The 23387-nt window shown below is 37.3% G+C and overlaps 7 protein-coding genes across 7 annotated transcripts; 4 read left to right on the forward strand and 3 right to left on the reverse strand.

The window, feature by feature from the left end:
• The first annotated feature begins 208 nt into the window (after window positions 1-208).
• On the forward strand, window positions 209-1493 carry MONOS_10869 (fructose bisphosphate aldolase (FBA)). The gene is made up of 2 exons (XM_067863348.1): window positions 209-306; window positions 387-1493. Exons 1-2 carry the CDS (start codon window positions 252-254, stop codon window positions 1301-1303), a joined length of 972 nt encoding a protein of 323 aa, XP_067728896.1. The 5' UTR covers window positions 209-251; the 3' UTR covers window positions 1304-1493.
• Window positions 1494-1508: 15 nt separating this feature from the next.
• Window positions 1509-3169, forward strand: MONOS_10868 (DNA repair protein RAD51, RAD51B; the record flags this gene model as incomplete). Its single annotated transcript, XM_067863347.1, has 5 exons — window positions 1509-1709; window positions 1755-1924; window positions 1975-2288; window positions 2409-2487; window positions 2629-3169. The coding sequence occupies 5 exons, from the start codon at window positions 1509-1511 to the stop codon at window positions 3167-3169; spliced, it is 1305 nt and encodes a 434-aa protein (XP_067728897.1).
• A 248-nt stretch (window positions 3170-3417) lies between these two features.
• MONOS_10867 (uncharacterized protein) lies at window positions 3418-4906 on the reverse strand. Its single transcript, XM_067863346.1, has 2 exons — window positions 4815-4906; window positions 3418-4729 (listed from the first exon to the last, which is right to left on the reverse strand). Exons 1-2 carry the CDS (start codon window positions 4873-4875, stop codon window positions 3711-3713), a joined length of 1080 nt encoding a protein of 359 aa, XP_067728898.1. The 5' UTR covers window positions 4876-4906; the 3' UTR covers window positions 3418-3710.
• A 17-nt stretch (window positions 4907-4923) lies between these two features.
• On the forward strand, window positions 4924-10289 carry MONOS_10866 (putative Protein kinase domain). Its single transcript, XM_067863345.1, has 11 exons — window positions 4924-5051; window positions 5184-5202; window positions 5266-5359; window positions 5420-5507; window positions 5554-5626; window positions 5696-5738; window positions 5838-5963; window positions 6242-6257; window positions 6493-6623; window positions 7230-9966; window positions 10020-10289. Exons 1-10 carry the CDS (start codon window positions 5007-5009, stop codon window positions 9883-9885), a joined length of 3291 nt encoding a protein of 1096 aa, XP_067728899.1. The 5' UTR covers window positions 4924-5006; the 3' UTR covers window positions 9886-9966; window positions 10020-10289.
• A 426-nt stretch (window positions 10290-10715) lies between these two features.
• Window positions 10716-13931, forward strand: MONOS_10865 (putative large subunit GTPase 1; the record flags this gene model as incomplete). The annotated part of the gene is made up of 7 exons (XM_067863344.1): window positions 10716-10790; window positions 10858-10974; window positions 11020-11243; window positions 11301-11403; window positions 11497-11660; window positions 11778-13458; window positions 13623-13931. 7 exons carry the CDS (start codon window positions 10716-10718, stop codon window positions 13929-13931), a joined length of 2673 nt encoding a protein of 890 aa, XP_067728900.1.
• Window positions 13932-14114: 183 nt separating this feature from the next.
• MONOS_10864 (uncharacterized protein) lies at window positions 14115-14519 on the reverse strand (the record flags this gene model as incomplete). The annotated part of the gene is made up of 3 exons (XM_067863343.1): window positions 14115-14165; window positions 14230-14359; window positions 14425-14519. The coding sequence occupies 3 exons, from the start codon at window positions 14517-14519 to the stop codon at window positions 14115-14117; spliced, it is 276 nt and encodes a 91-aa protein (XP_067728901.1).
• Window positions 14520-14773: 254 nt separating this feature from the next.
• Window positions 14774-22917, reverse strand: MONOS_10863fu14037 (uncharacterized protein; the record flags this gene model as incomplete). The annotated part of the gene is made up of 11 exons (XM_067863342.1): window positions 14774-15090; window positions 15252-15380; window positions 15599-19324; window positions 19525-19738; window positions 20115-20876; window positions 21290-21430; window positions 21934-22183; window positions 22368-22432; window positions 22500-22616; window positions 22698-22816; window positions 22866-22917. The coding sequence occupies 11 exons, from the start codon at window positions 22915-22917 to the stop codon at window positions 14774-14776; spliced, it is 5892 nt and encodes a 1963-aa protein (XP_067728902.1).
• Between the last annotated feature and the right edge of the window lie 470 nt (window positions 22918-23387).

Consider the following 23387-nt stretch of genomic DNA (forward strand, 5'->3'; position numbering starts at 1 on the left):
AGACCAAATGAGTGAATTGTGATATAACCTGGAAAAGGGAATTTGAAAAAGAGTTCATTTTTTGAGATATGCAAAATTGAAAAGACATTTTTCGTTTTCATTTTTGTTATCTTTTTCTTTCTTTTTTTCTTACATTTTTCTCATTTATCCACAAACTTATGATAATAGTTGAACATGTTATGGAAGTGTAAAATGCGATCGGAATGACAGCTTCCCATTTATTTATCTTTCATTGAAAAAATAAGCAAGAAATGCCACTTTGCACACTTAAACAAGCACTTGAGGAAGCTAGAAAAGGGCACTATGGTGTGAAAATCAAGGATATTACAGGCTATTTTTGGAAATAATTTGACGTTTTTGTTTATTGCAAATTTTTTTAAAATAAGCTCTCGGAGCCTTTAATGTTAACAACATGGAACAAATCCAAGGCATTATTGCAGCTGCTGCAGAAACAAAAAGCCCGGTTATCATTCAAGCAAGTCGAGGTGCTTTGAAATACACCGAACTTAATTATTTGAAACATATGATTCTTGCTGCAGTGGAATTGCATCCAGAAATTCCTGTTGTTCTCCATCTCGATCACGGAGATTCTTTGGAAACAGCAAAAACAGCAATATTACTCGGGTTCACTTCAGTTATGATTGACGCTTCGAGCAAGCCATATGAGGAAAATGTCAGAATTACAAAGGAAGTTGTTGAATATGCTCATGCTTTTGGAGTATCTGTTGAAGCTGAATTAGGAACACTCGGTGGAATTGAGGAAGATGTGTCTGGTGTTGTCAAGTTGACTGATCCAAAACAAGCAACTGAGTTTGTTGCAGCAACAGGTGTTGATGCTCTTGCTGTTGCAATTGGAACTTCTCATGGAGCATATAAGTTCAAGTCAACCCCAGTCCTGGCCATTGACCTCGTTGAAACAATTTCAAAAGCAACCGAAAAGCCTCTTGTTATGCACGGTTCAAGCTCTGTTCCTCAGGAAATTCTTGCTGACATCAACAAATATGGAGGGAAAATGCCAGATGCACAAGGAGTACCAATCCCAGCCATTCAAAATGCAATTGAACGAGGTGTTTGCAAAGTGAATGTTGATACTGATTCCAGAATGGCAATGACAGCAACAATTAGGAAAATATTCACTGAACAACCAGGTGTCTTTGATCCAAGAGAATATCTTGGACCTGCAAGAGAAGCAACAAAGCAGCTTGTCATGTCTAAAATGAGAGACTTCGGAACAGCTGGACATGCTGGAGATTATGTGCCAATTTCTCTTGAAGAAGCCAAGAAAACATATTACGGACTTTGAAATTAGTACAGCATTAACGCATTTATAAATATCAGTATTCATGCTTTTTAATTTCAATCAAGTTGTGTTTTCATGTTTGAAGAATAAATTTTTTTTACTCAAAAATTCTATTTTTTGGTATATTGATTATTCAACCAAGTTTTTAGAAAATATTTTTGTATTTAAAAAAAAAGATTAATGAAAAGCATGATTCCCATCATTTGTTATGGCAACTCGAAAAATTAAAAGACTTCCTTTTTTCACAGATATTGAAAAGGCTCGTCTTGAATCTGCAAGAATATTAACAGCAGATGATTTTCTTACAACTCCATTGGATATTCTTATGGTGGCAATGGATGCAGATTATTTGAAAATAGATTCATTAATTAATTCAGTTTCATCTGTTACTGCTCCAAAACCGAGAACGGTATTTAAATTGTTGGCGCAATAAGTTTTATAACATTTTATTAAGGCTTTTGAATTATTAAATACAATGTCTCATTTTCCAACGCCATTACGAACTTTTAACACCTTTTTAAATGGAGGTCTTCCTTGCAGAACATTAACTGAAGTTAGTGGAATAAGTGGAAGCGGAAAAACTACATTTTGCTTGCAACTCGCTCTTCATGCTTCACTTTCTAGGTAAGCAAATGCCCATATTTTCTAAATAATTTTGAGTTTTATTTTGTAAGATCTTGCGGAGGAATGGAGCGAGGAACATTATTCATTGATTCAGATTCTAACTTTTCGCCTGCTAGACTTTTTGACTTGGCAACTCCATTTGCAGAAAAGCAGAGAATTTCATCAAGCTCTTCAAATAACTTTGGACCAGATTCTCCAAAACAGTCTGGAGAAGATGATGAATTTTTTGTTTCTTTGGCATCAAAAATTCATGTGGTGAGTGTTCAAACTGCTTCTGAATTTCAAAAATGGATAGAGGATGCAATGGAAGAGCAGATTCTAGAAAGAAACATATCGCTCATCATAATTGATTCAATTGCCTCACGTATGAAATATTTCGTTTCTTAAGATTCTTTCATTATTATTTTCTTTTTTTTATTTTTTAAAACTTATATTGTGCTTTTTATTTTGAAATTGATATTTTTTCCTTCTTTTTTGAGAATAGTTGTAAATCGTTCGTTTTCAACGCGCACAACTCTTGTTGACAGACAACTTTTCATATCAAAGATAACGTCAAAGCTAAAGTTAGCGTTTTTTATTATTATGCACAACAATAACTATTCCTTTCTTCGTTGTCTTGCAAAACTTTAACTTTGAATTTTCTTATCTTATCTTATCTTGTCTTGTCTTTTTACAAAAATAAAAACTATTTTTACCCCCAAAAGAAAAGCAGCAGAGACTTTTTCACTGAATGTGGTCATCACAAATTCTGCATATTCTCCGCGGACTTCATCTTCTCACGCGCATCCAACCAGTTCTTCTGATGCCTCCTCCACAAGCCAGCCAAGCAGCAGCACTTCAGCCAGCGCGTCTGCTGCTTCCTTTGGCTCTGAAGTGACTCCAATTGTTCCCCCAGCACATGCTTCTTCTGACTCGGCAAGGTCTCCGCGCTCAGTCTCTCTCCAGCCGAAGCTGGGGGTTCTTTTCTACCACTTTGTGAACACGCGCATTGTTCTGGTCGAGACAGACCCTTCTCAGCCGACACACAGAATATGCGCTATCACAAAATCACCTGTATCTCCGCCTATTTCTTGCCTGGTGGAGATGACTGGGTCAGGGCTGGTGGAGATAGGGAAGAAGGGAGGGATTCGCGTGAGTGGCGGAGAGGAGGAAGAGGAAGAGGAAGCAAGTGTATTTGCAAATGAGATGGAGGAAGACGATGTTCGATGGACGGAGGACGTCGCAGCTGTTGATAGATATGGATGAGAATTGCCTGATTTATAAAGTTTTTTGCATTGGCTTAATGTTTTATATGTTTTCCAATTAAATATGGATTTTTTTTCATAATCCCTCTGCATTAATTGCGTTTATTGCAGACCTTTTAAGATTGACCGTGAAGCAAATTATGTTATTTTGTGTGTCATCGTGATGCTTATGACCCATTTCTCTCTTTTTGATCATTGTGAAAGTTTTTTAATGTTTTTTTAAAATAATTTAAAGATAATATTAAATAATTTTAAGAAGATTTTCAAATCAATGCTGTTCATCATTTCCGAAAAAAATGCGAAGCAACAACGTTCTCATAATCCTTTTAAAAACATATAGATTTTAAAAAAATAACTTGAAAACAGCTGATGCAATATGCAATAACGAGCTTATGCAAAAAAGGATGTATGCTTTTCACTATATAAAAGATTTATTTTTGTAAATGTACTGATAACTTCAATGTGACAAAGTTTCCTCTTTCGACAGAATTTCAAGACTTTTTTAAATATTCAGATTAAAATAGCACTTTATTTTTCATTCATCACGACTCAGACGCTTCTTCTGTTTGCTTTTCTTTTTCTTTTTCTTTTTCTTCTTTTATAGTTAAATCCTCTCCCCTTTTAGAGCACAGTTCTTTTATCTTCTGATTCTCTTCAATCAATTCTATTATCGCATCGCTTGTCAGAGGAACGTACTTGCGCCTAACTTCTGGATCGCTTTTCTCCATAATGAAAACGAGCTCGCTTACCGTTGTTTCAAATGGAAGCTCACCAGTTGAAATAAAATCATCTATTGTATACATTTCACTAGTGGATTGAGTTGATGGCAACAAAGAGGAGGATGACGAAGAAGAAGCAGCTGTAGGCTCCTCTTCGCAACATTCCTCTTTTTCATTTTCATTGGCATGCTTTGTTGCTGGGCGTTTTATCCATTTCAACAGTTGGCGTGATAGATCGAGAATTTGTTCCGAATGAATCGAAAGTGATATTTCTTGAGTCGCAATAGAAGCTCCATCTGCTGAAAGATGTTGTGGCTCAGCTGAAATACTCAGATTGTGCATTGTAACATTGGGGAAAAGTCGACGAACAAGTTGTTGAGGAGCAGGATCATTGCATTCGTAAAAGATTAAATGCGTATTAACATTTGTTACTGGACGAGTTTGACGAGCGAAATAAGCAGAATTTGTTCCACATGGATTTATGAGGAAAATTGTATCTAAGGATTTTGAAAATTCTTTATCTGCAAGCATTTTCACTAAGGGGACAAATCCATTGCAAAAGCAAAATAAAACTGTCTTTTCTATGCGAAGCTTTTCAACAAATCGAAGAAGAGGTTTTGCTAAAGGACCAGGAAATTGATTTGATAGTTCCATGTCACAATGCTTTGCTAAAGATTGATATTCGACCAAGAAACAAGGCGGGCAATTTGAAGCTTCTTCTGATGGGAGTGAAGAAAGATAGAGATTCAAAAACAAAGGAAGTACGGATCTAACAGTCGATAAATTCTCCTTCTCTTTATCATCGAATCCACACAAAGCTAACAGTCCAACTGGAGTTAAGCCTATGAAAAATTAAAAGTATTTAATAAAATTGTTTCACACAATTTCAAAGATGAGAGGAATCGATAAAAAATAAAAGATGCATACCTTTTCTTGGTAAAAATTCTTGTGCGATGACTTTTGCAGAAACGCTTTCTTGATAAGACATTAAAATTAAAATATTTATTCTATATTTTTGTAAAGGGTATGTAACCTTAATCATCTAAAAATTCACCTTATTTTAACTCTGGAATTTCTTTGCTTATTTTAGAGAGATTGGAGAAATCTCAATCTGTCTAAATGTCTATTGAAGATGCGCAACTTCTATATAATTTGAGATACACGGTTTGAAAGCTTTTTTTGAGTTTTATGGTATTTCTTGTATTTGTCTTTTGACAGGGAATAAAACATTTAGGTTTTCTTTCGATAGAGTACTTTGATTGTAATTATAATTTTTTTAATGATTTTTGAAATTAGGTTCTGGAAGTTTCGGAACGTGTGATTTACTTGATTGATAATATAATTTAATTTCTTATTTTTCATAACAGTGTTTTTCTAGGAAATACTCAAGCTGGAGAAGTTCGAGCCATTAAAATTTTAGATCAGAAAGGCTTTACAGCAGGAGAACAGCAAGCTTTGATTGTTCTTTCTCAGTTATGATAATTTCTTTCTTTTTTGTGATATTTTTAAATTTGATCCAATAATTTTTTTAGAGTGACATGCCCCTATATCATGAAAGTTTATGAAATCATTCAACATGGGAATAAAGTGGTTCTGGAAATGGAATATGCAAATGCAAAAGTTTGCATTTCTTATGTTTTTTTAAGAGTGATGCATGCTTTTTAAGTCACTGGAATATGTAGTCAAACCAAAAATACCACTTTCAGCAGAGGAATCAATTTATTATTTAGAGCAAATACGTTTGAGATATCTTTTACAAATGTTTTTTTTCGATTTTTTTTTTGAATGATATGAATTTCATTTTTCAGTCGAAGGAGTTGCTGTTCTTCATTCACACCATTTGCTGCATCGGTATGGCTTTATTATTTCAATAAAAATGAACTTTCAATAATTTGAAAAAATGTGTTAAATATCCAATTGATATTTTTATTTTTTCCCCTTTTTTTTTAGTGATCTCAAGCCGGATAATATTCTTCTCCACAAGCCAAATCCAACCTCCCCGCCTGTTGTGAAGATATCTGATTTCGGGTTAGCTCGCCAGCTTAAGCCAGGCGAAATGGCGATGACGCAATGCGGGTGTGTGTGTTGTGTGAATGGACGAGTTTGAGGGGGAAATAAAAGTTGTATAATAAAAGAAAGATAGAAAGAAAAACCAAGAAAGAAAAAGAAAGAAAGAGAAGTTTGAAGGAAAAAGAAAAGGAGAGAATAAAATCATTACATGTTGCTCTTTATCTTTTGATTTGATAATGAATTTATTTCTAAAATTCGTAATATGCTGAAGAAGCTCATTGATACTATTTTTTCCATTTTTGAACATATTTATTAATATTTCAATGAAAATCGATTCTTTTCAGAACACCGCTTTACATGGTATGGCAATCATCTTTTTTTCAAGCATTGATAAGAATTCTCAAATCACCGTCATCTTTATCATTATGCTTCTATTTCTCTTTCCATTTTTATATATTCTTCTATTCTTTCATCTGTCTTTATCTTTATCTTTATTTCTCTCTTTTTCTTTTTTTAACTTTTTATTTATTTATTTATTAATTTCTTTCTTTCTTTCTTTATTTCTATTTATTTATTTATTTTTTCCCTCTCTCAGTCTCCAGAAGTGTATTTGGAAGGCCTTCCATTCAACGAGAAGACAGATGTGTGGTCTGTCGGAGTCATCTTCTACCAGCTCCTTTCAGGCACCCTCCCTTTCCCTGCTCATTCTCCTTCTCATCTGATGAAGTATGCAACATTTAAAATAAATAAATAAATAAATAAATAAATAAAATAAAATAAAATAAATGATTGCTTTGAAAAAAAAAAAGGGAGGGGGAAAAAATATTAACTAATTCTTCCTTTACAAAATTAGTTCACTTCTTTTTTTTAAACTTTCATTGATTTTTTTTTCATTTTTTTTTTACTATTCATTCACAATTTAATCACACCTTTTTTTTCTTACTGCATAATTTTCATTCATTTTTCATAACGTTCATTTCCTATCATCATCATCATCATCTTCTTCTTCTTCTTCTTCTTCCTCTTCCTCCTCTTCTTCTTCTTCTTCTTCTTCTTCTTCTTCTTCTTCCTCTTCTTCCTCTTCCTCTTCTTCTCCTTCATCTTTCTTATCCTCCTCATGCATCATCCTCTTTTATCAATAAACCTATTTGCTCACTCACTCAAACTCTCATTCGTTCATTCATTCGTTCGTTCATTTAATTAATCAATCAATCAATCGGTACTTCCTTCCTTCCCTCTTTCTTTTCTAACTCGTTCTCTTCTTCTCTCTTTCTCTTTCTCTTTCTTTCTTTCTCTCTTTCTCTCTCTCCCTCTCTCCTTCCTCCTCCTCAGACTTCTCGCCCGCCCCCATCCACCCATCCCCAACATCACCCCAGAGTGCTCAGCACTTCTCGAAGCAATGCTCAAAAAGAACCCCGCCGAACGGCCGTCTGCGAGCGAACTGCTTCAGTATCCTCTTTTTGTGGAGAGGAGAAGAAAGAGAGAGACAGAGCAGCAGAGGGAAATGATGCAGATTCTGAGGGAAATCGACGAGGAGGAGATGAAAAGCGAGAACGAGCTGCTGAAAAGAGACGATGGCGCTGAGAGGCAGAGCGGGTCGCAATGTTCTTCTGCTTCTGCTTCTGCTTCTGCTTCTGCTTCTGCTTCTGCTTCTGCTTCTGCTTCTTCTTCTTCTTCTGCGGCTGCTGTTGCTTCTGCTACTTCTTCGAATGCATCTTCTTCTTCTTCTTCTTCTTCTCCATCTTCCAATCAGCTTTCGCTTAATCCATACTCTCCATCATCATCATCTTCTTCCTCTTCTTCATTTCCTTCTGGAATAAATGCAGCATATGGCTCATCTTTCACCGCCAACTCGCTTCAAACCCCATCTCCCACAGCTCCTGTTATGTCTGCCCAAAGACAAGGAATAACAACAGCAACAACAGCAACAGCTGCAACAACAGCTGCAGTTACTGCTGCTTCTGCTGCTGCATATCCAAATCGTTCAGCTTATCCTTCTGCTTCAAATACTTCACATGTGTCTAATGTTTCGAATGTATCTAATTTATCCAATGTTTCCAATGTTGTTAATCCGGTTGGAACACGCCCCACACAGCACTTGTCCCCATTCTCCCCTTATCCACAACAACTGTCACCCCTCAGCCCTGCTATGAATCGACTTCCACTGCAATCACAGCCAAAATTACTATCACTGCCCCCATCTTCTCAAACAACACAAAATATCCAGACGCTAAATATTCAGACTATGCGCATTATGCCTCCTTCTCATCCTTCCCATACTTCCCCTCCTCTGCCTGCTAAACTCTCTTCTCTTCCTCCTTCTTCTCCTCCACCAGCTGTTGTAAAGCCCTTCCGCTTTGTCTACAACCCGTCTTTCCTTCCGCAGCTTCTCCAGCCCCCTCGTTTCCTGTACAATGAAGAGTCGTATTCACAGACAATTGAGGCTGTTTTCCGCCTCATCTCCTTTTTCAAAGAGAATGCGCTGTTTGCAGACGAGCTGGCGGTGGTGTCGGTGCTTCTGAGGCACTCAGGAGTGAATGGGATGATTGAAGATCCAGGGGCATCAGCAGCTGAAACAGCACAGTCCAGTTCAAATCAGATGGATGCAGAGAGGATGAGGCAGAGGCAGAGGCAGAATGAGCCTGCTGGTGGTGGTGGCGGAGGAGGATGCGCGCAAACTGGAGAGGTTAATAGGAAAGTGCTGAACAGGATTGCATATTCGTGCTTGTCAACAGTCACAGAAATCAAAGAGAAGGCAGAAAAAGCAGAGAAAGAAAGGAGAGAAAGGAAAGAGAAAAGAGAGAAGAATGAGCAAAAGATGCAGCATGACTTGACTGAAATGAAGGCAGCATCCGCTGGCCAATCAGATCATTCTTTGTCTCCTCAAGCACCCCTCCAAAACACTCCTGTAAGTCATTTTCCACCTCATTCACAGCAATTACTTCAACAACAACAACCACAGTTACAGCCACAAGCAACCCAGAGCCGGATAATCCCTCCTCCTCTTCCTTCTCACCCTCCTCCTCCGCTTCCGAAGGTGCCTCCCCCAAACATGACAGCATCTCCTGTGACGAATGCTGCTCACGCTCCTGCACAGTTTTCTATTCCATCTTTCACACACAACACTCTTTTCCCTCCGCCTCCTCCACACACAACCACTGCACATTCACCTGCCTCTTCCTCGCCAGCATCGCCACAATTTGCAAAGCAAACACAATTGCCCCACACACCACACACACAACACACGCCACCACAGCAGCCAGTCAGCTCAGCCGCTCCTTCATCTGCATTGTCTTTCTCTCCTTTCACAATGCTCCCTCCAGCTCCACACACTCCTCCCACACCCTCAACACATCCTGCATTCCCCATTCCACCCCACCCGCTTTCTGCTTATGAGTGTCTCTCTTCTGTCGTCCACCGCTGTTTACGCGGGCCAGCGGTGCTTCTGTACCACGCCACGCGCTATGCTCCTTTCTGGCGCCCGCTCACGAAGCAGCTGTGGGACGATATCGACTCCCTCTCGTGGATTGAAGAATTCCCTGCTTTTCCTCCGCCTCCTCCGTCTTTCCAGTCACTTTTTCCTGAAGGAAGTAGCACTGAGCAGCATGAAAATCCAACGTATGTAATCAATTTCCCTCCAAATGCTGTACCTCCTCCGAATATTTCCCGCAGCCATCGCATCACAGAGACGCAGCTGAGGCGGGCAGCTGTTGTGAAGCAAGGGTTTCTGCTGTATTTGTTTCTTGCGCAAGTGCCGAAGTTGGAAGAGAATGTGTCGTTTATCATCAGAGGAAGTGAAAGTGAAAGTGAAAGAGAAGAGGGAGAAAAGAAAGGAGAGGGAGACAAAGAGGAAGGATCGGATCACAAGACAGCAAAAACGAGGAGAATTAATGCGTGTTGTGCAATTATCCGTATTAATAGGCAGACAATGGAAGCGTGTGCTGGCAGAGCACTCAACATGTATTTGAATGCATTTATCAGCACTTAAAAATGACTTTATTTTTCTTATTTTTTAATTTTTTTATATTTTTGCTTTTAAATATAATGATTCGAGGATTCTTGAAATAAAGTTTGAGCATTTTCTTTTCTTTTCTTTAGACATTTTCATATCTTTTATTTTAGTGTTTTTTGCTTTATTTGAGAGAATTTCAAAAACAATAGGAATAAACTTTTAGTTTTTAACACAAAAAATGCACAAAAAGGATGTAGATAATTTAGACATTTCAAAAGCTTGGATATCAAATAAAGCATAAAGTAATTATACGTTTTCATTCTGGAAATTAAATCAAAAAAAAATAAGAAGAAGAAGAAGAAAGAAAAAGAAAAAGAAAAAGAAAAAGAAAAAGAAAAAGAAAAAGAAAAAGAAAAGAAAAGAAAAAGAAAAAAAGAAAGAAAAAGAAAAGTAAAAGAAAAAGAAAAAGAAAAAGAAAAAGAAAAAGAAAAAGAAAAAGAAAAAGAAAAAGAAAAAGAAAAAGAAAAAGAAAAAGAAAAAGAAAAAGAAAAAGAAAAAGAAAAAGAAAAAGAAAATACGCCTTTTTTAACTTATGCTATAAACATCATAAATGTTTTTTGCAACAACTATGAATCAATGAGATTTTATTTCTTTTTTCTTTTTGAATTTTTTATAATTATTGTGTGTTTTAAAGCACAAGGAAAAAGAAAACACTGTTCATTTTGTCCCAGAACTGATGAAAAGTTCAAATTATTATTTTATTTTCAAAAATTTCTTTTAGAGAAATACAAAAAAGTTTTCGGATCCCCATTGAATGATCTATCACATAAAAAAATAACATTTGATCATTTCCCAAACTTTAAGTAATGTCAGATTTATTAGGAAAAGCAATTCGCAAGAAATTAGGTACACGAACGCATAAGGTAGCTCATGGCGGTGGGGTATGCTGCAATATTTTATGGAGATGAAATGTATCATGCTTTCTTTTTTTTCAATTTACTTACTAAGCGTCATACTGTTGATCTTCTTGATTCAACAGATGAGAGACAAAATCAATTAAAATCTATTATGGAGAGAAATGCCATCGATGAATTTTTGGTAACTTCGCAGATGGCAGGAAGAAGCGTATGCATGATATTTTTTCATGTCTTTTAACAGAATTCTTTAAAGTTTGAAGCGACAAAAGACAAAGTGAAAATTATAAACTCTTCTAATGTTGTAGGTCATTCCATTTATGGAGCATCAACTCTTTTTGAGTTGGGACAGGATATGGAAGAGCTTAGTAAAGGTCTTTCAATTCCAAGACGCCCATCTTGGACAACGGCTATGACTGCAGAAGATTTAGAGAGATCTGAAGGAAAGGCATTTTTAGAATGGAGAAGAAATCTAGCTAAGTTTGTAATTTATTCGATTTTTTTGCACAATGTGCATTTTTTACCCCAACTATAAAGAATTGAAGAAGATTCAAAAAGTAGATTAACACCATTCGAAAAAAATATTGATATTTGGAGGCAACTGTGGCGCACAGTTGAAAACAGTTCCGTTTTGTTAATTGTGTGTTTATTGTTTTTAGCATTGAAAATGAAAATTTTTAAATGTTTTTTTATTGTGCGAAATTCCTATCTTAATGCTTGAATTTGCTGATAGATTCTTGATGCACGAAATCCTCTTGCATTCAGATGTCTTGATTTGGAGACATATGTGAAGGAGGCGGATGTCGGATGTGAAGCTGATGGAAAGCCTCTTGTAAAAGAGAATCGAGATTTCTTATTAGTTTTAAACAAGGCGGATCTGTTGACAGAAAGCGAAAGGTTGATTTTTCATTTTGTATTTGTTTATACGAGAGTGATTATTAATTGAACTTTATTTTTATTATAATTATAATAATTATTTGTAAATATTTTTCTTGCAATTCGCAACAAACATAGAAAAGCATGGGCGAGCTATTTTGAGAAAGAGAATGTGAATTTCGTTTTCTTCTCAGCTGTCGAACAAGCAGGAGAAGTTGTGTCGAACGACGAAGGAGCAGCCAAAGGAGCAGAACACAAGGCATCAAAGGGTGATGCATATGGCGTTTCAGGTGAGGGGATAAGCCTGCTGTCGAAAAGAAGGAAGAGGAAGCAGCAGAAACGGAAAGGAAGAGGAGGAAGAGGAAGAGGAGGGAAAGAAGAAGCAATGGAAGAAGAAAAAGATGCAGAAGCAGAAGCAGGAGAAGAAGCAGAAGAAGAAGAGAAAGACGAAGAAGAGAATTCAGAAGGCAAAACAGGAGAATCGAAGCCAGATTCAGATGAAGCCAAAGAGCAGAGCAAGACAGAAAATATTGAAACAAAAGAAGAAAACAAAGAAAACAAAGAAGATAAAGAAGAAAAAGAAGGAAAAAGCGAAAAAGGTGCATCAAAGAGTGATAGCGATGCATCTTCTTCTTCTTCTTCTTCCTCTTCCTCTTCTTCTTCCTCTTCTTCTTCCTCTTCTTCAAAAACAGAACAAAAACCAGTTGAGAAGACAACAAAAGGCACCAAATTGGAAAGTTGGATGTTGTACAACCGGAAAGATCTGCTGAGGCTGATGAGAGAGCGTTTCTTTGAAAAGGGAAGGGTGGGAGAAGTAGGAGAAGATGGTGTGATTGGAGTGGGAAGCGAAGAGAAAGAGGAGGATGAAGAAGAGAATGAAAAGGAAGAGAAAGGGAAAAGAGGGAAAAGTTCGAAACAGAATGAAGATTCAGAAGAAGAAGATGATGACGACGAAGACTTGGTTCACTTTGAAGATGAAGAAGAGGAGCGGAAGGCGAAAGAAGAGCTGCTGAAGAAGAAGAGGAAGGAGAAGTATTTGTGTGTGGGGATGATTGGATATCCTAATGTGGGGAAGTCAAGTGTGTTGAATGTGCTAATGAAGAAGAAGTGCGTGGCAACTGGCTCAACACCAGGGAAGACAAAACATATGCAGACACATTGGCTGAGGTTCAGCGAGCAGGAGCTGGAGGAAGACGGAGAGGAAGAAGGAGAAGAAGAAGAGGAAGGAGAAGAAGAAGGAGAAGAGAAGAAAAAGAAAAAAGATTCATCGTCATCATCATCCTCTTCTTCTTCTTCATCAAAATCCCATTCCAAGCCCAAATCCTCTGACGGCATTAAGTCTCTGATGCTTCTCGACTGCCCAGGGCTTGTCTTTCCCTCGTGGCGCACCACAGCTGCTGACATGATCTGCGATGGCATCTATCCCATTGACCAGATGCGCGACTTCTCAGAAGCAATGGCTTTGATTGCGCTCCGCATTCATCCTGTCACGCTGGAGTCTGTCTATGGGATTAGGCTGTCGTATACACACGACCCGTTCTATGATGCGATGTACAAGGTGGTGGATGAAGATGGGAGTGCTGGTGGAACTTCATCATCATCATCATCTTCTTCTTCTACAACTGCTTCATCTTCATCTTCATCATCATCATCATCATCATCATCATCTACTTCTGCTAAGCCTCCTTCATTGAAAGTGCTGATTGACAGAGGAAGAGAAATCAGCAGTGCATTTGCCATCATCCGAAGCTTCATGTCATCTTATGGGCTACCTGACCAGTCAAGAGCTGCTCGTCTTATTCTGAAAGATTATGTTAATGTGTGCATTCATTTAATTAACTTTTTCAATTTTTTTTTTTTTTTTTTTTTTAATTGAACATTTTTAATATTTCTATTTTCTTTTTGCAATTTCTTTTTTCATTTAATTCAAAAATAATAAAAATTTCCGCTTTCTTTTTCAACTATTCATTTTTTTTTCTTCAGGGCCGGCTTCTGTATGTGCATCATCCACCAGGTGTAGTGCTTCGGCGTGTGTGCTACATAAAGAAATCAAAGAGAGGAAAAGAGCTGGAAGAGAATCCTCAGATTGACAGATCTCAGCCAGGGGCAGATGGCAAGAGATATACCGCAGAAGACGTGCCTCCTCCAAAGGGATCGAAAAGAGAAAGAAGGAAGAACAAGAGGAAAGGGAAAGACAAAGTGAAGGAGAAGGATATTGTAGGGATGCACGGGCAAACATTTATTAAAGGGCCAATGGCTCTTGTGTCTGAAAAGACGAGATATGGAGGATAAATATTATAATTATTATCTTAAAGTTTAGGAATTAAGTCTTTTTTATCTTCATACACAAATTTGCTCTCCTTATATATAGGAGAAAATAAGTCCTAAATTGATATTAAATAACGCTATTTTTATTGAAAATTAAAACCAAAAACAATAAATTCAGTTGAGATGAAGCGTTATAAATATGATTTCCTAAGATTTCTTTTTTTGTTGTGGTTTCCTTTCTTCCCTCTTGTGTTTGAGCTATTAAAAAAGATGAAAATGAAACAATGAAATATAAAAAACATTTTAATCACTCGAAACATACGAATTGATGAAGTCTTGCTTGAGCAAGTTCTTTTTCAGAATCACTCATTTTTGTTGGTTCAGGATCAGCAAATCTTTTTCCTCTTTCAACCGATTTAACTTTTTGTCCGCACCCATGAATTTCGGGCAATCTTTCATTTTATATGCAACAAAAAACCGGCAATTCATAAAACAATAAAAATGTGAATCAACAAACAAATGTTTTGAGCAATAGCGTCGATTGCAATATGGACAAAGGAGCAAATACAAGGGATTTCCTTGAGTGCATTTACTAAATTTGCAGTGATTCATTTCTGCCAAAATTGCTTCCTCCCTGAAATATCATCTTTACGTGCATAAAAACGGTTGAAAATTCAAACTCTTCTGATGTAAGCTTTGATTTTCCTTTCTTCTTTTTATTTATTGTTGTTCTTGTTTTTGAAATAGTTACAGTTCTGCTCATTAAATGATTTTTTATGATTATAAAACCAAAATATTATTTTTTAAGAAATATTTTATTGAAATAAATAAAACAAAAATATGAAATAAAGACATAATCAACATATTCACAATGAAACAGTTTTGTCAACAGTTTTGGCTTCAGATTTTAATGCACTGCTTATTCTCTCTTGTTCCTCGACTTCTTTAAGTGCATCATTGTAAGCCTGAAGTTCTTCAGGTAAAAGATCATTTTCATCAAGCCACAAATACAAAGGAGGACTTCCATCTTTCCTTTGCCACTTGACATAATACTGAACAGTGATGCTATCCCCTTCGCTTCCATCTGATGAAGTTTCTGTTTGTTTTCCGGTACTGCTTTTTGGAGATTGTTTTCTGATAACTCTTCTTTTGAGGATCTCTTCAACATGCCCAATGCACTCATCTGTTAATTATTAAATGTCAAACAAAAAATGAAAATATAATCACGTTTAAAAATTAATAATTGAAAATGTTTCAGCAATTTTTTAAAAAAAAAGACAAATAAATAAATAAGTAAAGAGAGAAACAAATAAAGAAAAAAGTTAGTTCTGAAATAAAACAAACCCATCATCTGCGCAGGTGTAGGTTGAGGAGTCGAAGGAGATGAAGGAGATTGAATGTGACCAGCAGAACTTGGAAAAGAAATGACAGAAGGACGAATTGAATATGCCCTTGATGAAACACCATCTGAAGCTATTAATAAAAAAAGAATGTGAAATTAGAAAAGAAATTATGAAGGATAAGACAAAAAGAAGAAAGAAATAGAGAGAAAAAGAAGGAAAATACAAAAATTTAACAATCATTAACAACAAAACAAATATTGCTTTAAACATCAAAATCTCAGCCCTTTCTTTCTTTCTTTCTCTCTTTCTCTTTCTCTCTCTCTCTCTTTTTTTTTTCCCCTCTCACACCTCTTCTTGTCTGATTACCAAACATCTGCTGTTGCTGTTGAGGTGTTGTTGAATGAGTAGGTGAATGGAGTATTCTTTGTGTGCCAACAGGATAATAAGACAAGGCAGATGGCTGTCTCGGAATTGGAGTGGGCGAAGGAGTGGGGGTGAATGAAGAAGAAGAAGAAGATGGAGAAGATGGAGAAGATGATGATGCTTGAGAAATCTGCCTTTGTGTATTTGAAATAGCAGGAGGAGAAGAAGGTTTGATGGCACTTCTGCTGAAAGATTGAGGGGAAGAAGAAGAAGAATATGAAATTGAAGAAGAAGATGATGAGGATGAAGTTTTGTTTGGAGAAGAAGGAGAGTAGTATGAAGTGTTAGCTGCTTCTCTTGCCAGCGCCTTCTGCTGCTCAATCAACCTCTGCCTGTCTCTGCTGCTGATCTGATGAGTGGCTGAAGGAGGAAGTTGTGTGGGAGAAGGAGAAGGAGAAAAGGAAGAAGATGATGATGATGTATTTGAACCAGAAACTGTTGTGCCATTCAAAGAAGCAGAAGGTTCAATGCGTCTGATGGTGCGGCGGTTGCGAGGAAGATAAGAAGAAGAGGAGGAGGAAGAGGAGGAAGAGGAAGAAGGAGAACGAACAAGCCTGCTTGTTTGCTCATTGCTGGGAGGCAGACGGAGAGGAATGGAAGATGATGGAACAGATGGTTGATAGGAGCGTTGACTTGTTGTTTGAGAATATCCATTGCTGTTGTTGCTGCCATATCTTGTTAATTGAGAAGCAGATGCAGAAGAAGAAGAAGAGGAAGAAGAAGCAAAATAACCAGAAGAAGAAGAAGAAGCAATTGAAGCAACAGAAGCAGAAGAAGCCGAAGAGTTCCTTCTGTTCATCTTCCTTGCTGTCTCCACGCCCATCAGCGAGACTGAGCCAGGCGCTGCGACGGATGTGATGGCAGCTGCTTCTTGTGACACAATTGCCTCGACTGTGTTCATCGTCGTCTTCATCGCAGCTGGCAATGCTGCTGTTACTTGCACAGAAGGTGGGACAAGCATGTGGGAACGAGAGGGAAGGGCATACCATTCAGGGGTTGTGGTGGTGGCGGAGAAGGAGGAGAAGGAGGAGGAGGAGGAGAAACCGCGATTTGTGGAAGAAGAAGAAGAAGAGGAGGCGGATGAATTGAATGGAAGTGGTCTGTTTGATCCATTCGAAGCTCCATTTGAGTTGGGGTTTGACTGTGTAGAAGGAGAATAAGATGTTATTTGCCTGCCCAGCCTTTTGCGGCGAGAGGGAAACAGATAAGAGGCGTGTATGCGATTCATCAACTCTTCCATTTCACGTGCGATTTCGATGTGTTCTTGCACATCTTCTGCATCTTCTTCCTCGTCAATCTCTTCATCAACATCCTCTTCTGCTTCTTCTTCCTCTCCTTCTCTTTCTCCTCCTTCTTCGTCGAGTCTGTCCATTTCTCCATCTTCACTTGCATATCTTGCATTTCCCTCTTCTTCCTTCTTTGCTGTCACTTCAAGTGTCATTCCTCTTTCTCTCACGGCCATCTTCCTTTTATTCGATACCTGTCTCATTCTTTCCTGTTGATTCTCAATTGAATGTGCTGATCCTTCTCTTTCTTTCCCTTCTTCTCCTTCATCTTCTCTGCTTCTTCCTTCTGATACTTCGTTTTCTTCTGTTTCTGTCTCTCCAATATCATCCAACTCTTTCTTTTCCGTCACAAAAAACCTCACATTCTTCCCTTTCCCCCTTTTCCTTCCCTTTCCCCTTTCTTCTTCTCTTTCTTCTTCTTCTTCTTCATTCACCTTCCCCATCTTCTCCCTCTCCTCCTTCCTCCTCTTCCTCCTCTCCATCCTCCTCAGCCTCCTCTCCTGCACTTTCTCCCACTCGTCTATCAACTCCTCTGCGTTGCTCTCATTCAGCGCCACATCTGCCTCACACACAGCATGTGGATCAGAGCCAAGTTTCAGTGTGTGTTCAGTGATCACATGGAACTGGGGGATGTTGATAGGCACCCATGAACAAGGCGTGGAGCGGGTAGATTTGTGGTAATGGGGCTTTTTGAGGGAGTAGGGGAGAGTAGAGAAAGAATCTGTGTTTTCTTCTTCTCCTCTTTCTCCTTCTCCTCCTCTTTCTCCTTCATTTCCCTTCCTGTTCAGCTGTCCATCTCCCAAAGACATGCTTCTTTCTCTCCCGCCAACACCTCTTCCTCCTTTCTTCCCCTTCCTGTTGCCATACAACCTCCTCATCCTCCTCTCCTCCTCTTCGTCGGGTTCCAATTTCCCTCTCTTTCTCTGCAGCATCTTCTTCTTCTCTTCTGCCATTGCTACTTCTGATTGAGCGTTCTCCTCCATCACATACTGCTCTGTTGCTAAGATCAGATCCACTCCAATGGAAGAGGCGTGGTTGCCAAAGCCAGTCACAGAGGGAGGAAGAGAAGGGAGAAGAGAAGAGGAAGAAGAAGAAGAGGAGGAGGAAAAAGAAGAAGAAGAGGAAGATGATGATGATGTTTTGTTGTTTGGAGAATAAAATGGACTTTTCTGAGCAGTTTTGGCATTTGGTTGTGGAGATGAGTGAAATTCTCTTTCTTTGACGATTTCTTGAGAGTTCTTCAAATCTGAAGCATCTTCTTGCTTCTTTCCTTCTCCAAATTCTTTTTCTTTTTCTTTTTCTTTTTCCTCTTTCTCCTTCTCTATTTGTTCCTCTTCCTTCATCATCGTCATCATCATCATTTTCCTCTTCTTCTCTTCCTCTTCTCCCATCTTCGCTCTGAGGATTGTTGCGCTCTTCTTCCACTTGTCAGATACCCACCGCCACGTTGTGGGGGCATCCAAAGAAGAAGAAGAAGGGGAAGAAGAAGAAGGAGAAGAAGAAGAAGAAGAAGAAGAGGAAGGAGAAGATAAAATAGCTGAAGAAGAAGAAAATGAAGAAGAAGAAGCCATTATCGAAGCCGAAAGTGGGTCAGTAGCAGAAGTCTGGGAGGAAAAGAAAGGAACAATAGCGTATTCTTCTTTGTGGAGGGTGAGCTGGGTGATTGGAATGATCAAAGAGAAGTGGCGGAGGGGTAGGGTGGTTAATTGTGATTGGTCTGTTGAAGTGTTAAGAGAGGAAGAAGATGATGAAGATGAAGAAGAGAAAGAAGAAGAAGAAATAGAAGAAGAAGAAGAAGGAGAAGCAAAGATTAAAGTTCCATTTTTGAGTGAATGCACATTTGGTGGAGGACGCTGGCGATATGCAGAAGAAGCGATGCCGTGTGTCCAATGTTGTGGTTGTTGTTGTTGTGGATTGGGTGAAGGAGAAGAAGAAGAAGGATATGGAGAGGAAGAAGAAGAAGAATAAGACAGAGAAAATGGAGATATTGTGCAGAGCCCTTTCTCTCTGTCCATCTCAACAATCACAAATTTTCTGTTTTTTTGCTGTTCATTTGGAGAAGAAAGAGAAGAAAGAGAAGAAAGAGAAGAAAGAGAAGAAGAAGAAGAAGAAAATGAAGAGTTATCAGCAATAATGAAATCACCGATTTTTGGTTCTAATTTTGGGGGAGAAAATGAGGAAGAGGAAGAGGAGGAGGAAGAAGAAGAGGAAGAAGAAGAAGAGGAAGAAGAAGAATAAGGAGATAAATTAGAAGCACCAGGAGTGGAAGAAGGTGTGGGCGGAGCAGAAGATTTGCGAGGGGAAGACAAAGAAGAAGTTGATTGATTGGCTGTTTCATTCAGAAAGGCAGTCAGACGAGAAACACCTGAAGAATGTGATGAGAAAGAAGGAGATGGAGGGAAAAAAAAAAGAAAGAAAGAAAAGAAAAAGAAAATCAATTTATTTAAATTGAGAAAATGAAGTGAAAAGAAAAAACTTAAAGGAAAAAAGGATAAAAGAAAAAAAGAAAAATTTGAGGAAAAAAAATAAATAGGAACAATAATAACAATTCCATTTCAACAATACCGTCATGTGCCCCCAGCACTCCATTCGATCCATTTGACCAGTTCCTCCTCATCTTCGCCTTCTGTGCGTTTTCTTCTTCTTCTCTTTCTTCCTCTTCCTCTTTCACTTCTTCTATGAATTCCATGCCAGCTTCTATCAGATCACTCATTTGAGAGGCATATTGGTTGTATTTTGGATGCTTGCCAATCCAGGAAAGAAGAAGAGTAAAGACTTTCTGTGAAATTGGGGAAAAGGGATAGAAGAGTGAAGGAAGAATGAAGGAAGAATGAAAGAAAGAAGAAAATGGGAAAGGAAAAAGAAAAGGAAAAGGAAAAGATAAGATAAGATAAGAAATTTAACAAAGCAAAACGAATTATCATTTGAACAAATTGTTGCGTCAAAAAAAATCCAAAAACAACTAATGCTCATAATTCTTTTTCATTTATTTAAAAGCATTCATATTTCAATATTCATGCTTATTCACATGCAAGTATTCATTCATTCTTTATTTCTTTCCTTCTTTCCTTCTTTCCTTCACATTCACTCGTTCTTTCATATATTCACCTATATACAATCACATATTTCTCTCATTCATTCATTCATTCACACACTTTGTCTACTGCCATCCCCACAGACGGATGGAGCAGCGCCGAAGACACAATATTTTGTGGTACTTTTTGTGCTGTCGAATTTCTGACTGTATTTTCTTTGCTGATGAAACGGGCTGATTGGAAGGGTTTTCTTTGAGATGGGGATTGGGTTGGTTGAAAGGAAGAGGAAGAGGAAAAAGAAGAAGAAGAAGAAGGAGAGAAGGAGGAAGGAGAAGAAGAAGAAGAGGATGATGATGATGAAGTATTTTGAATGATATCTGAAGAAGAAGCAGAAGCAGAAGCAGAAGGGGATGAATGCTCTTCAGTACGTGAAAGATCAAGAGAATCTCGATTAGTGACAAGTGAAGCAGAACGAAGATGAAATGAAGAGGAAGAAGAGGAAGAGGAAGTGGAGGAAGAAGAAGAAGAAGAAGAAGGATAAGAAGAAGAAGAAGATAGCATAGATTCATACAACTGTCTCCATTTTGGAGGAGGAAGAGGCGATGACTCTTGTTGGATGAGTATCCACAGCTGCTCTGCATCCACAGGCAGATGATGTGTTGGCAGACGCATAGAGAAAAAAGGAGATGGAGAAGAGGAAGAGGAGGAAGAAGAAGAGGAAGAAGAAGAGGAGGAGGAAGAGGAAAAGGAAGAGGAAGAAGAGGTTGCATTGACTTTGGATTCCGTTGTTCCTAACACAAAATGAGGGGCGAGAGAAAATTGTGTGTGTGTGATTTCGTCTTTTCTGTCTTCGAGTTGCTTTGAAAGGAAATTGAGAAGGCCCTTTGAGTAGAAATGGAATGGAGGAGATTTTTGTGATTGGAAGAGAAGAAAGAGAAAAGAGGGAGAAGGAGAGAAAGAGGGGAAAAAAAATAAAATGAAATGAAATGAAATGAAAATGAAAAGAAAGAGAAAGAGAAAGAGAAAGAGAAAGAGAAAGAGAAAGAGAAAGAGAAAGAGAAAGAGAAAGAGAAAGAGAAAGAGAAAGAGAAAGAGAAAGAGAAAGAGAAAGAGAAAGAGAAAGAGAAGGGAAAGAGTAGGGAAAGAGAGAATGACAATCATAATTAATAAAAAGAATGTCATTATATTTGTCAACGTCAGAAGCAGCAATGATAAAAGAAAAGAAACAAAGGAAAGAAAGAAATATTCATTCATTAACAACAAGAAAAATAGCAATAATAACAATAACAACACACAGCAGTTGCTGCGGGAGATAAATTAGCCAAGTTCTGAGCAGAGCAGGATGAAAGAGAAGGAGCCAATTGGCGAATTGTATCAGACAAAATAGGATGGCGTGGGATGTTCATTCGGAGAGATATTGCAAGAAGACTCATAAGCTGGGGGGAAAATAAAATAAAATAAATTAGAAAGGAAGAAAATATGGAAGAAAATAAGAAAGAAAGAATGGAAGAATGGAAGAATGGAAGGAAGGAAGGAAGAATGAAGAAAAGGAAGAAAAAAAAAGAAAAGAAATAAGGTGAATTGAATCAGAAAAAATGATGCAAAACAACGTAAAAAAAGAAAGAAAATATTGGAAGAGATTTGATTAAAGATAAAATAAAGCAAATGCAAAGAAATTGGATTAAATGCATTTGTTTTTGTATTTGGATAATTAAAAGATTATCTAAACCAAAAAGAATATACATTTACTAATATATAAATAATGTTCCTCATTATCCATATGTTTAGATCAGCATTCCTTTTCCCTCTTTTCCTCTTCCTCTTCCTCTTCCTCTTCCTCTTTCTTTTTTTCTCTTTCTCTTTCTTCTTTTCTCTTTCTTCCTCTTTTTCTTCCTTTTCCTCTTTCTCTTCCCCCCCCCCCCCCCAAATTTTCACACACCGTCAATCTCTCTTTGATTGCCAGAGACAAAATATGATTCACATTCAATGGGATGTCAGCATCAAGCGTATCATAGACCTGTGCAGGCTCCTCAAAAGGAACAGAAGAAATAGATAGAGAAGAAATACGGTTCATTTCATTTTCGCTGCTTCGATTGGCTTCTTCTCCTTCTTTGCCTTCTTTGTCTTCTTCGCATTCTCCGTCTGGTTGATGGCTGTATTGTCTCCTGTTTAGTTCCTGGACAATGGTTCTGATATAAAAAATAGAAAAAGATGAATGGAAAAATGTGATAGATTTTATGATTCATAATTCAAGAAGCACAGTTCAAATGCATTTAAATGCAGCATCGATTAGATAAATGTGTATCGATTATAAAATATTAAAATAATTACAAAAAATAAATTAAATTTGAAAATGTCAATTTCAATTCAAACATCCGATAGTACTCCTCCAAATGTGATGTCAATGTTTTTAAACGCCGTTGGTCAATAGATTGTGACTAACAGATAAAAATGTATGGTATCATTTAATTTGTAACGAACAAAATTAACAACAAAGATGCATACTGTTGGTACAGCTCGAGAAAAACTTTTGATAATTTGCTTTGATCTCACAGTTTCAACAATTGATTTTTGCGGAAGCGTTTGAGGAAGATGATCTGCAATGCCACGAACAAATCTATACTGTACAAATTAATGGAATGAACAAAAACAGATAATTTTTTCTGAAAATTAAGCATTTGAATTCTTTCATAAAATACTGACCAGTTCTCTGCCTTCTCCAAAAGAACACCAAGTTGCTGCTCTTGATCTTTCAAATGCAGAAATGTACCACCCATCTAGAGACCACACCCCTGGAAACAAATGAATCACAATTGGTCGATCTATACACGAGAAAAAATAAAATATAATAATTTTCTCAACAAAACGAACAGTTTTCCGGAAGATATTCATTTCCTTCCAAACGAAGATCTAAAATAATCATATGCTTCAATTTAACAAGCTCATCCCATCCCAATTCGTTTTTTGAAAGATCAAGTGTTCCAAGGACAGAATAGTATCTTATTCCTTCAAGAGATGATATCTTTCAAAAATAATAACAAATTATTTTTCTCAAATAATGTAGCTACATACATTATTGTTAGCCAAGTTTAAATTCCACAAGCAACGGAAAAAGGTACTCAAAAAAGAAGGAGATTCAAGTTCATTATTTTGCAAAAACAGTGATTCGATTTCTGTATAATTTATTTCTGATGGTAATACACCTAACAAAGAATAATATAAATAAATTTTAAATTGATATACGAAAAATTTGAATGGTAAGAAATACAATAATAAAAACAGATAATAACATTTGTTGAAAGAAAAATGATTTGATTACATCGCAAAATCAAATTTCAAACTTAGTTTTCTATTTGATAGATCGCAATATGTATCCATGCAATCTTTAGTTGT

This window comes from Monocercomonoides exilis (genome assembly GCF_001643675.1).
Source record: "Monocercomonoides exilis strain PA203 chromosome Unknown scaffold18-1597598, whole genome shotgun sequence".
Taxonomy (NCBI): Eukaryota; Preaxostyla; order Oxymonadida; family Polymastigidae; genus Monocercomonoides; species Monocercomonoides exilis.